This window comes from Scleropages formosus, chromosome 4 (genome assembly GCF_900964775.1).
Source record: "Scleropages formosus chromosome 4, fSclFor1.1, whole genome shotgun sequence".
Taxonomy (NCBI): domain Eukaryota; kingdom Metazoa; phylum Chordata; class Actinopteri; order Osteoglossiformes; family Osteoglossidae; genus Scleropages; species Scleropages formosus.
The window spans coordinates 19,865,122-19,878,694 of record NC_041809.1 but is presented as its reverse complement, the minus strand read 5'-3'; the positions used below and the strand labels follow the sequence as shown (position 1 = coordinate 19,878,694).

General features: G+C 41.1%; 1 protein-coding gene across 4 annotated transcripts in view; it reads left to right on the top strand.

The window, feature by feature from the left end:
- The first annotated feature begins 206 nt into the window (after nucleotides 1-206).
- The window catches only part of cadm1a (cell adhesion molecule 1a), a 221,454-nt gene continuing 208,087 nt past the window's right edge, over nucleotides 207-13,573 (top strand). For all 4 annotated transcript variants that reach the window (XM_029250998.1, XM_029250997.1, XM_018755413.2 and 1 more), the window contains exon 1: nucleotides 207-324. In XM_029250998.1, coding sequence (XP_029106831.1) covers nucleotides 249-324 — 76 coding nt within the window. In that variant the 5' untranslated portion in view covers nucleotides 207-248. The remainder of the gene's footprint in view (nucleotides 325-13,573) is intronic.

The window sequence follows — 13,573 nt, the reverse complement described above, 5'->3', positions numbered from 1 at the left end:
CTTCTGATTTCAAAACAGACAGAACACGGGTTACATGTTGTCTTCTACTGTTCAATAAAGACAGAACAGCGCAACACACGAAGGACAAGGCGATAAGGACCACGAAGGTTTCCGCGAAACGAGTTCTCCCTACAGTGGACACGCCTCCTAATTAATATTCCGCAAGTCCCCGCCCCCTCTGCATATCATTATCGAAGCCAGTTGTCGTTAGGTGAAGCAGCGCCTCCAGATTGAAGCAGGTGTCCAACATGGCGATCACGGGCAGCGGATCTCTCTGTGCGTCTCTCTTTTTATCCCTTGTCTCGGCAGCTTTTCTTCTCAAAGGTAAGACTGCGAGTTTTTCGCAAGTCTGGCAGCACCTCACCTTTTATTGTTATTTTCCCCCCTTTTCTGTGTGGAGCACAGCGGACAACAAAGAGGAGGGACAATAGTTTAGGGGCAGCGCGCGCGAGCTGGCGCAGGGATGCGCTCGCGGAGTGGGGCGGGATGCGCGCGCGGTGGGATGAGCGCGGGGTCACTCTACGGAAGAAGCTGCTCGAAGAAACTGCGCGGCGGCGCTTCGCAAGTTTCATCGCCATCTCGAAAAAAGCGACCGGATTCCCCAGTACGGAGAAGAGCGCACTACTAAAGTGGACGTTTGTTGCCCCCAGCAGACTTTCCCTCGAGTCGAGAACAGCGCTTTTCTGCAGATGCTGCCGCCGTCCGCACTGACTTCTTGACGAAGCGGGAGGAAGCGCCCGTCGCCGGTCGGCCGCTAGTTAGCGGGGAGCTCAGCCTTCCGCGGAACCGGCACTAGCGACCACCCGTGTGTGTACGGCGGCAGCAGCAGCGGCGGCGGCAGCAGAAGCAGCGCACAGATCCCTAACCCGGCTCAGCCGAAGTGGGGAAAGAAAGAGGCGGGTGGAAGTTCGCGCTCTCTACTTTGTAAATAGTTAAAACTAATTAGGAGAAGAGAAAGACGCGCACAAGCACAACGGAACTGAGAGAGGGTCTGAGGGGACTGTGTACACACACAGCGGGGGGCTTCCGGGGTCAGCCTCCAGTTAGCTGCGGAGTCAGTGCGGCCGCTTATTTATTTATTTATTTATTTTTTTCTTTCTTTCGTGTCACTGAGAAAACAAGCAGTGCAGATAAAGCCGGGATGTGGTAAGGGCTCCAGCCCCTGTGTAAAGCATGTTGTGTGTGTGGAGGAGGAGCGGTGGCCGGCGGTGCTGCTCACGCTAACTAAGTGTTTTTGTCGGGTGCCCGCCGCGCGGGCTGCAGCTTTTCTCCGTCCGCGTTGGAGGAACTGTGTGCGCGCGCGCGCACACACACACACACCGCGTGCGTTCCGTTCACGTAATAACAGTAAAATGTCCCGTGATTTCAGTCCTCTGCCAGCAAAAGGCGCCGTTAAAATTTCCGGACAGAGATTTCACTTGAAGTTGCGACGCCTACAGTATTTCGAACGCAAAGTGGATCTGCTAGCGGCAGTATTGTCATTGAATATATTGGAATTTTCTGCAGTGTCAGTGTGTGTACAGAGAAGTTTCGCGGAGAATTTCAAACGTTATCTTTAGATACCGTGAACGCATAGTTTTGTTTTTTCGTTCTGTAAGATCGGCTCATCAGCGGGACTCGGGAGTGGCTGTTCGTGGGGTGTAGCCTAGCCAAATGTATGCAATATTGTCTCTAACACACGCGCGCCGTCGTGTGTGCCCGTGCCGTGTGATGCCGTGGTTGTGCGTGATGGAATTGGAACCTCGTGTCCGTGCAGGGCGAAGCTTCCGATCGCACGCCTGGAACTTCAAGCCTCATTATTATTAATTATATAAAATATATAATTGGCCGGCTAGGTGCAGCTGAAAGCCAACACCTGTAGCGTTTTGTAGCGGACAGCGCGTCTCTTTCTCTCCCCCCCTCCGTGTGTGTAAGTTAGTTCCCCCGTATCAACAGGTTCGGCTCCGACCCGCTCAAGACTTCATGTTCGTGTGTGAGAAATGAAGAGTGAGAAAACGAGCGATTGATGCGTATTGAGACGCTTTCTTTCTGGCCGTTTCGGAGATAGACAGAGGGCTGGGCTGGAGGAGGAGGTGTTTTCTGCACCCACCCAGTCGTCAGAGCTGCTCCACCAGCGGTGTTGGGCTGGGCTGGGGACCGTGGATCTCTCTGCATCCTTACTGGAACCCCAGTGTTTCACTGGTTCTGCCCAGCTGGACTGGCTTCACATTGACCAGCATATGCTTTCCCCGTGTTTACTTTTTTAATAGTAGATTCATAAGCATTCCAGAATGAAAGCCAAGGTCTGTATTGAGCTACGAAGACCGCCAATCTTCTCGATTATTTCCAAGGTCTGTATTCAGCTGACTTCAGTTTTACATTGGCAGGGTATCGCATGTAACGTCTCATGCGCCTGTTCACGTATTACTCATATTTCAATATTTAGCAGCAGGTGGTATAGAATTTAAGGCTTTTGCCTTGCAGTCTGAAGGTTACTGGTTCAAGTACCACTCATGTTGTAATACCCTTTATTGATGTACCTACCCTTTATTGAACACCTTTATCATATATTAAGAATATCCTAGCGTAAATCCTGTGGACAAGGGCTTCAGCTTAATAGAGATGAACCGTAACAAACATTTATAGGCAACTACAGTACAGAATTTATGAAGTTCATCTGGGTGGTGCTGCACAATACAGTATGCTAATTTTAGAAAAATTTAGGCTAATTTTTTCACTAACTTGGTGTGATTTTTAAAATCAATTGCAATCTGAGGTTAAAAAAAACCAACAGCCTTTTTTTAAATTTCTTGATCTCTGCCACATATTGGCACAAAAGCTGCAGCAGTAGTTTTTAAAGTGCAGTTAAATGGTTAAAATAGACATCAGTTATTTCACTTGTGGGGGCACGGTGGCGCAGTGGGTTGGACCGGGTCCTGCTCTCCGGTGGGTCTGGGGTTCGAGTCCCTCTTGGGGTGCCTTGCAACGGACTGGCGTCATGTCCTGGGTGTGTCCCCTCCCCCTCCGGCCTTACGCCCTGTGTTGCCGGGTAGGCTCCGGTTCCCCGTGACCCCGTATGGGACAAGCGTTCTGAAAGTGTGTGTGCATTTCACTTGTTTGATTATTGTAATATGTAGATTTTTAACATATAAATGTTGTGCGACTACACAGAAATCCAATGTCAGTATCTCTTCATAGGGCTGTTAAGCATATTGGGTTTATGTGTTGAAACCTTTCGCTCTGAATAGTGACAGTCTGGGTGAGTGATATGATAGGTTCTGTTACACAGAAACTACCTTGTTCTCAGTTATTCCCATGCTTCATATTGTTTGGGTTTTGTAAAAATTGACTTAACTCTCAGGTAATTTCTTCTGACAAATGCAGAAGAATGACCATTTTCGTGGGTTGAAATGTTAAGTACAATAGAGCATTTGCAAGTCATTGTTGTATGATGTGATGAAATGGTGGGTATTGGATGGTGACTCATCTTCTATAATAAATTCTTAGCAAAAAATTTTGCTAACGGATGGCACATATTCCATTGTTTGAGGAAAAATTTTGCTTTATATATATATATATATATATATATATATATATACATATACACACACACACACACACACACACACACAGGTGGTCCCAGGCTTACGATGGGGTTACATTCCGCACAGCCCATCGTAAGATGAAAATATCGTAAGTCGAAAATGCATTTAATATCCATCTCTGTGTGACAAACTGGGAGATGCGGATCACTGCCACTGCCCAGCATCGCGCGAGAGTTTTGCACTGCATATCCTTTGCCCGGGACAAACATTAAAATTCAAAGTACGGTTTCTACTGAATGTCTATCGCCAGCTCACCGTCGTAAATTCGAAAAAATTGTCAGTTGAACCATCATAAATTGGGGACCGTGTGTGTGTATATAAAATGTGTGCTTCACTGGCATGAACTTTGGTTGCAGCATATCTGTACATAACTGGTCTCACTTTTTGTCTGGGATTTAGAGGTCTTTCTGACATTTGACATTTCTGTTGTTACCATGTGCAATGTGTGGGTTTTGAAAAAATGCTTTGGGTTTCTTGAACCTCTCTGTGGATTTTATGAATGTTGCTTTCTCTGTGCAGATCACTGTTCTCACAGGTATTAGGGTTGTAAGTGGGTGTCCCAAATGGGAAGCGCATGCTGCTGGCAAACACCTGCTGATGAACAGGGTGCCTGAGTGAAATTAGTTTGTCCTTTCAGTCTGTATTCATAGCATCACTGTTAAAGCAGCATATGTGCAGAATGTATAGTTTGATGTGCTATTTAAACCTTTAAAGTATTGATCTGTAGTGCTTGCTTGTGTGCTTTGCTCTTCTCCTTTAATTTTTGTGATTATAGCTTTTGTGATATTGAGGCAATTGAAACAAATATTGCATTTCTAAACACGCTTGGGTGGGCAGGTTTTCATTTGGGGAAGTCTCATGTGCTTTCTAAGTATAATGCCGTTGTAATTGAAATAATGCAAATTGTCAGGATTTGTCTGAATGCACACTCAAATTTGTTGAATTAACAATGAATGAGGGCCATCAGCCTCCCAATTAGTACGATTAAACGGGGGCTATACATTTTCTATAAGTGGCAGCTTTCTTTTTGAGGATTCGCCAAATCAGCCGAATGTGCTTGGGCGATTTGCATTCACAATGACGTTGGCGTGAGTTGAGAGTTCCTCTTTCTGGAACAGAAATCCCTGATTAGACAGACATGCTGCTTTGCTTTTGCTCATCTAGAGTCAAACCTACCTCAGCTCTACTTGCATTTTGTTTTGTTTGTCATTTAACTTGTGGTGCTGCTGTTCTGTACTCTACTGTTCTTAAATGTGTGAATGGATTCCTCTGTGTAACCACTTTCTGTGGTGGGAAGCGCCAGGGGTGTGTACAATAGCATAGGACCTTGTAATGTGCAGGTAACTGGTCAGAAGAGGGGAAAAGCTTTCCCTTTCAGAATTCCAGCTGGGGGATCAGTCCAGTGCAACACATTAAAGTTACTCTTGTCTTTTTACGCAAACATTTAGGCTAAATTTAAAAAACCCCATGTTATGAGGTGTTGTTTTTCCCTTTTTCAGTTTTGAGAATATGCAGTGATACTCTTGGTAGCCAGACTAATACCCTTTGTCTTAAAACAAGAATGGTTGGTAGATCAGCTAATTTGTCTACAATTATTTTTTTTTTGAGATATGGCTGGAGTCTGCCGCCATGCTGATGTTTTGATTCTTTGCTTTACTCTTCATAAAGAGATCTGCAGGAATGACTGAACATTATTAAACACATTTTTGAAATGTCCCTGGGTCAGTAATGCTTAGTTAGGCAATCTGTTTCTTAAATGTGATATGAATTTTAAACTGCAAGAAAATTTGATGATAATGATTCTTTGAGACCAGCTAAACCTAGTTTTTCCAGAGGAAAAGTAATATACTTTTTTCTTAGAGTACATTGAAATACCTTGATAATTGCATGTACAGAAAAAGATATAAACTTGTTTTGCAAGAGAATGATGAGACTCTTTTTTTTTTAAAAAGAAGCTATTTACTAGAGGACAATTTAAAAATAGCAGCGAGTGACACAGTGGACCTGACTTCCAAAGTCCCATTATTATCAGTTTAGCTACTGGTATTATTCAGAGTGTCTTTTAGTCATTTACCTGTGTATATATATCAGTGTACTCCTAGTGGAGCAATTTTAGGGCAAGTTTTTTGTTGCAGGGCACTGCAGCAGGTGCAAGATTTGACTTAATCATCAGTTTACACCGCAACAACCCTGACTGCTACGCTGTCTGATACCTCAGTGTGAGAAGGTGGGTCTTCAAAAGGTGCCAATGTGTCAGGAGACCAGGGGAAGATTTTATGTTGACAGGAAGCTCATGCCAGTGAGAACAGAGAATGAGTGATGCTTTTTAGTGTGTCTGGAGAGTAACGGTATGGAGGATAGGTTGCCAGAGGTGGATTGGAGGTTCCATGGTGGATGGTAGGGAAAGGTGAAGGTCTGGAGGTCTAGAACCATGAAGAGATCAGTTGGTCAGGAGGAGGGTTTTGAACTGGCCACTAGCTGTAATTGGGGGGCCGGTGGTGAGAAGAGCGCTCAGTTTTTTCTGTGAAGAGTAACATTAAACACAAAATTAGTAGTAGTATAACAAGAGACTGTGCCATCCATGCTAATGCAGCGAGTATGCTGCTGTCTCACAGTGCTTGGAGAGTGCAAGAGGATGTGGGTTCATTCACCTCTCGGCCTATGTGGAGTTTGTATGTTCTCCCTGTGTTTATGTGGGTATCCTTAAATTTCTCCAGTTTCCTCCCTGAGGCCAAAGAAATGTTTCAAGTGAATTAGTGACTATAAATTGCTCTGTGTGAGTGACTGAGTGACTTACATTACCCTGGTGTGTCAATGAGTGATTGAAGGTGGGTAGTGTACTGTATTGTATCTAATACTGTAAGTCACCTTGGATGGAAAATATAATACCACATAGTATTCACTGTAAGCAGCTTTGAAGAAAACTGTGCTAAATGAATTAAATTCGAATGTAGAAGATGAGATGCAAGAAGCCCTGCCAGTAGGGGATTTAGTAGCTTCTTATTTGTAGAGATTCTAGGAGATAATGCATAATGTTCTATGAAAGTAACCATTTATTTGTTAAAAACATAAATTTGTTAATAGTAATGCATCACAGTATTATCGTAGCATTTCTACTCCCCAATTGGACTTTAGAAGCTTATAGGTTTGTTACCGAGAGAAATATTTACACAGGGTTTTCTATTTTGGTGACATGGGAGTCCTGTAGGTTTTTTAAATTTTTTTTCATACTGTTCTAGATTGTTGACAAATTCAGATGCAATTCCACCATGCAACACAATACATATTTAAAATGAATTTCATTGATATTCATTAAGAATGTGGTTATTGACAACAGTGCCTGTAAGGTTTCTGTCAGAGAGCAACAGATAATTTACACGTAATTTCTGCTGGGACAGAGTGCATCCTTGCTGAACTTTCTTGGAAACAGCTTGGCAAATTTAATTGTGAGTAATCCAGCTGTTTCCCTAATTATCTCCTCTGCATTTAATAAACTTTTATTTCTTTTAGTTCTGAATGGAGTAGTCCTTCCTCACCATCCAGGAAAAAGAAAAGAAAATGTACAGCACTCCACTGAAAGGTCTTAATGAGGCCTGCAATGGTTTGTATAGCTCATGAGGATCTTTGTTGTGATAGCATTTTTACTAGAATATATGGTTATCTTTTTTTTTTTTTTTTTAATTTTTTTAAAAAATAAGGGCATCTTCCCCATAAGAAAGTGCTTGTTTTACATCATGTATTTTGGAATGGTGGTAAATTTCTTTAGTTTAAAAAAAAAAAAAAAAAAAAGTTTAAATCGTTTTTTTTTTTTTTAGCATTTATGTTGCACTTCTCTTGTGTGTAATTGACCCGGATGTATGTAGAGAAAAGAAAATTTCTATTTTAATTTGAATTAATACTAGTGGCAACATAAAGTGAAAGTAGTTTGTATGTCTTCTATTTCAGTAAGCATCATCAGTCATTCCTAGAGTATACCATGACGTTCGTGGGAAATTGGACCCATCTTATTAATGTGGGTTGTAGACCTATGCAGAAGGTAGTTAATGAACTGGGGAATTGCATCCTGAGACATGGGACCCAGCCTCCTTACCCTTGCTCTCACAAGTAGTGCGTAGATAAAGAATCGGCTCTCCATACTTCATATTGCTTTTTTGCAGCATTAAAATGATTTCCAATTAAGGGGAGATTACAATGATCTATTAGGCACGCTTTAATCTTTTTTCAAGCACTGTACAACATCCTTACATGTCTCCTGATCAAGGTCAATCACTTCAGAGTGAAGCTTTACTTCATTAAGACTTTAAATGCCCTATTTGTCGCTCTTTGAGGTAGATGGTTGAAGCCTGTAAATGCTTACCTATGGAGTATACAGGGCTTCATTTTCTAGGTACAGAGGTAAGTAGCAACAATGGTTGGCCTCCGGTATAAAATATTCATTAAGTCTGATCAGTAGGAGGTTTGATGCAAAGGTAGTTCCAAGCTTTTTCAGCTTACTCGGGTCTAGACCAAAGTGTAGTCTTTTCAAAGCTAACAGCCCCTCTTCTGTGTCCTCTGGTAGTTTCTCTTGATCCTTAATTCTTGTCTTATAAATTAATTTTTTTTTTTACCCCTTTAATTTTTGTGTTAGATCTATTTAACATAGATTTTTGAGGCCTTTATAAATGCTTCTTTTCTGGCAAAACATTCAGAAACCATAAGGTCTTACAGAGTGCCTTTTTGTCGAAAAGACTTAATTTGGTGTCTGTTATATTAATGATGAGGGGTCCTGTAGTCCAGCTGGCCGGACCTCCTTTCTTCTGTTCATCTTGACAAATGACTTTTCCACAGTGTATTGGGAGGAACATCATACACAGATGCACTGGCTGTAGTCTGAGGGCATCCAATAATAAATAAAAATACCCTGAGGCACTATGGCTTGAGTCAGAGGCACACCATTTCAAGAAGACTCTGTTGCTGCCAAGGTACATAAAGTATCCCAAAAGCAGTGTTTGCTACACACAGGGCATCAAATGCCTTTAGCTGACTGTTCTAAAAATGACTGTTTGTGGGATCAGGTGGCCAGCTATCATTTCATCACTGACTGTAATGGACGTAACATTCCACCTTGAGAGAGTGTTACTATTCTTCCTCGGATAAAGTGGGAGTGAACTGAAAGAAGGCAGAGTAGGAACATTTATGTTAAAGTGCCTACTAAGGGCAGCTTCCTATCATCCTGAGTTAAAATTAGGCACGTAAGTAAGCGATTGCAAATTCCAAGGTTATTTCAGTTTGCAGCATACTATCATGAGGATGTGTGTATAAAGATCCTGCAGTTTATAAAGAGGATGGGTTTTGGGCTTTCGTTCAGAATGTAACAGATAAATTTGAAATGTTGAAATCAGGTTTTTTTTTTTTTTTTCCCCCCCCCTTTTAATTGCTGAAGAAGAGTCCCAGTGTGACAACTTGCAAAGTAGTTTGAAAAAACAATACAACATCTAAGCCCTCTTCTCTTGGGCCCGTCTACCATTGTACCCAGTTTTTGTCTGAAGACTCAAGAACTAATAGTTTTTAACAAGTTGTCATCAAATCATATTGCATTCTTCATGTATTAAAGGATTATAAGCTCAGGAAATTAGTCTGCTGTAAAACTAAAAGTGGGTTATTTCCTGAAATAGTCTTGCATCCAAAGAAATATAATGTATGAAGTTAAAGTAGTTCGCATTAAAATTTTTTTTAACTTAAATTTTGTTACATTATGAACCTAGAATCTTCCTGCTCTGACTTAGAGGTGGAACATGTTTTCAGTTTAGTCAGTCAGTTCCATTGGTCCTTTATTCTTGTGTTCTAGTTGTACTGTAGAATAATGACTTGGTTCTGTCATGCATTCCCAATATCTTGACATTTTGTTCCTGAATTTATCCCCTCTGTAGGTATAATTAAAAATTGTCACTAATACCAGAATACAGTTTAACACTACATTATTAATTCAGTGTTTGTTTGTTATTAAAGGCCTGCAAATGTTGAAAGGCGTTATAATGAATTGTATTTCAGTCTACACATTTGCTTCTGTATTTTCAAATCTTGAACCAGGCAAGTACTTGCTGAGTGAGTAATCCAGAACCAGCTCTTCTTGTGTGTTGTCGGGGAAGCTTACGTCAGCATTTCGGGAGTCCCCAGGATATCGAGTGACTTGGATGCTGTAAGCTTTTTCTCTTGGTAACAATTCTTCTTTTGATAACTCTTTATTTTGTTCCCAGCTCCCTTTGAGGCAGATTGCCGGAGCCCCCATGCATGCTAAAAGATAAAACGGTTGTGCAATTTCGAGGAACCAAAGTCTGATTCCCTTGAATGAATTGACAAGCTTCTCTCGCTCTCCTCTGTACTGCCATTTCACCACTGGCCGGGCCCCAAGTGTAGAGAGCGTTACAGATTGTGATCCTGTCTTGTTGCATTTCTTTGCTGTCTTTGTTAATGTGCCAGCATGGAATGGTTTGGGCCAGTTCATCTGCTTGTAACATTTACTTTGTCCATTGTGTCGATCTCTTCCTTGAAGGGCAAAAATAGAACAAATGTCATGATCTGTTTTGAGAGACAGAATGAGGAAGAAGAGGTGAATGAGTGAGCCGCTGGAGAAAAATTTATCCCACGGTGAGCTGTAGGTGTTTGAAAAATGGTCCAATTTTTTTTTGTTATTGTAAAAGTGGGCCATGGAATCTTGCAGTGTCCATTACGATATAGAACAAAGATGCCTTTATTTGACAGATGTGTATTTCAAGACTCCATGCTTTCTTTACTATGGATCACATTTTTTCATCATAATGTGAAGGCAGTATGCTCCTGTAATGTTGGCTTGTTATGTATGAAGCCGAGCCCCATCTCTCGAGGGCTCTCCACTCCATCCTATTTTTATCTATTGATTGCTTACAGGATTGGACACACAATGACAGATAAAAATGCAATTCTTTGTGGCCCAAATTCCAAGCACATGCATTGCAGTACACAACTACAGTATTCAGTCAGATTATCTATTTACTGTTTTATTTAGGCCCAATCAAATCAACACTCTGTATATGTCACTGCAATGGGCAGACCTACATTTTGTTATATTGCTGGCCCAGCAAGTAACTGTGAATGCCCAAGTTTCTATTTGGACAGAAATTAAAAACGTGTTACATTAATCTCAGCGTTAAAGGATTTTTTTCTGACTTTGGTAAGAATGGGGCACTCACCATCTCACCCATTGTTGACAACCCTCATTGGACAAAATTCATCATGGAAGTGCCAGTGGTAGATTTTGCATACTGTTGCCTGTGTTGGTCTTTAAAAAGAAAGGAAATGAAAAGTTGGGGCAACAGGTGGTGTATTGGTTAGAGCTTCTGCCTTTGGCTCTGAAGTTCAAATCTTACCTACTGCTGTAGTACTCAAGAGTAAGGTACTTACCCTAAATTGCTTCAGTAAAAAAAAATACTCAGCTGTGTAAATGGGTAAATAGTTGTAGGTATCTTAACATTGTAAGTCACTTTTGTGAAAAGCATCAGCTAATTATATAAATGTTAAATGCAGTTGTAGACCAGTTTCATTGTTTTTGGGTAATTTGCGTGTCCCTAGTCCCCTCTTGAAGGTACGCTGGTTAGGCAGTTAAGAGGGTCTTTCTTTTTTTCTGTTTATATCTCTTTCTGAATAAACACATCATGAGATAATTTGTACTTTTCGCTGAGGGGATCTTTCCATAGAAAGTGCTGTACTACAGCAGTTATGAAAACAATGAATTTGTGTTAATACAAAATATATAATAAATCAGTTAAAGGTCTTTATTCGGGTAAGTTTTATGTAATCAAGTTTTCTATCTAAGCCATGGGATTTCAACACATAACACTCACATATCACAGAATGAGCTTAGTTATGATGATGCCGAGGTAGGCTGAGGATGATAATTAATTTCAAAACACCAGGACCATGGCGTTAATCTTCAAGCAGAGCTATTTATTGTTCGCACAAACCTTCGTGCCAGAACAAGCCAAATGCGCCACTATGGTGCTGTGTTTTTGGAAATCTGTGTTTACTTATTCAGTGCTGTGGTTTAATCAGTTTCTCTTCCATCACACTGCAGCAAAGAAAGTGATATAGTAGAGGCAAGGCTGAAGCTCTGAGAATACTCAGAGCAGGACTGGGTGGGTATGTTCCTCTTTGATGTCTAGTCAAAAGCACTTCTGAGTTCCTCCGTATTGCAGTCTGCACTTACTTTTGTATTTGTTTGCCAAAAATCCTAGAAAAAACTAAGACATGGTATATCAAGTGGGGAAATTATATACACCTATCTCGTATAGAAGTCGTTATTAAATGCTTTTTTTCCCTAAGCAGCCTTTAATATTAAGCTATATGTAATAAATGTCATTATTTACCCATTTATACAGCGGAGTAATTTTTTTTTTTTTTTTTTTTTATTGAAGCAATTCATGGTAAGAACATTGAACAAGTGTTACAACAGATCTGAGATTTAAACTGGGGTCTTTCAGTCCTTAGTCTATTTATTGTGTATTCATGCTTTGCAGAGTCAGATATGTAGTGATCTTGTTCACTTCTTTGTCATAAGAATTCATTAAAAATATTTTCATCCAGAGTATACTGTGTATTACATCCTGCGCTTGTGGGTATTCTTGTGGACCACTGCAGTCCTGAACTGGCCAAGAAGATATTGGTAATGACTGAAAATATAGCATTAAAAGACAAACCTGAAATAATTTTGTTACAAATACAGGGCGCAGCAAGTAGCGTTGTCTCACAGTGCTTGTCTGCCGTGAGAGGATAGGGAGTTGGCATGTTTTCCTCATATCTGTGTGGGTTTCCCCCCAACAGTCCAACGATAGGCAGTTAAGCTGGATTGGAGAGACTAATTGCCCCTGGTGTGTGTGCGCACACATCTGTGGTTACCTTGTGATGTATTGGCATCCCGTCCAGGATGTACCTCCCTAAGCTTTGCGCCCAGTGCTTCGAGAATAGGCTCTGCGTCGTTGCCGCCCTGCTCAGGACAAGTGGCTATTGAAACTGGATGGATGGATGGATGTTGGTGCTGTCATTGTCATGCTAAAAAATGTATCTAAATTCATTTAGATGTAATTAATCTTTGTCACATTTTTTAGTTCAAACTTTTTTCTGTAAAACAAAAGTAATTAACTGTGTAATGTGAAGGATTAGTGTGTGTGTGTGTGTGTGCGCGCGCGCACCTATATATAAATGTGTATGTTCTGTTTAAGAATTGATAGAATGATATATACTTTCCAGACTTTCCTTTATGCAGCTTAATGTTTTCCAGGTAAGTCTTGCAATAAATACCCGCTTATACTGCCTCCAAGTATATTTTTTTAAAGGTTTATGTATGTCTCAATAGAGATTGTCAGGAGATTTTCAGATATTAGGTTGGCTAAGTTACCGAACACTTAGTAGAGATGGGTATACTCTGATGTATTTTTAGTTAGGTCTTCCAAATGTTCTCATCACCAGGGTCTCCCTCCTCCCCTTTAACCTAATGGATGTATTTATGCTTCATACACTGGACAGGTCACAACAGCCATCTGGATGTGGTTTTTTTTGGGTCGAGGAGATAGAGTACCCTAGTAACAAGACAGAAGGCCGGACAGTAAATTGTTCTTTTTAGGTCAAGTTAAAAAGGACGTCATTTGGGCTGTGGATGATTATAGATCACCGCCCAGTAGTGAAGGCCACATGGAATGAACATCTATCAAAAAATAAATAAATAATCCAAATAAATATTGGATGGAAAAGTCAACAGACGGTGCTGGATTTTGAGCTCTGGCATATTCTGCCGGTGCTTGACTAGAAAGTAGGTCTTTCCTTGAAGAAGTAAGGCAAATGTCTTGTTGGAAACCCACATACAATGTGGCGTTGTGCCCACTATGGCACGATGGGACAGCTGTCTGGGTTGCTTTGAACGTGAATGCTGCTGGCACAACTCCCTGATGCGTCCATGGATGTGGAGCACGCTCCCCATA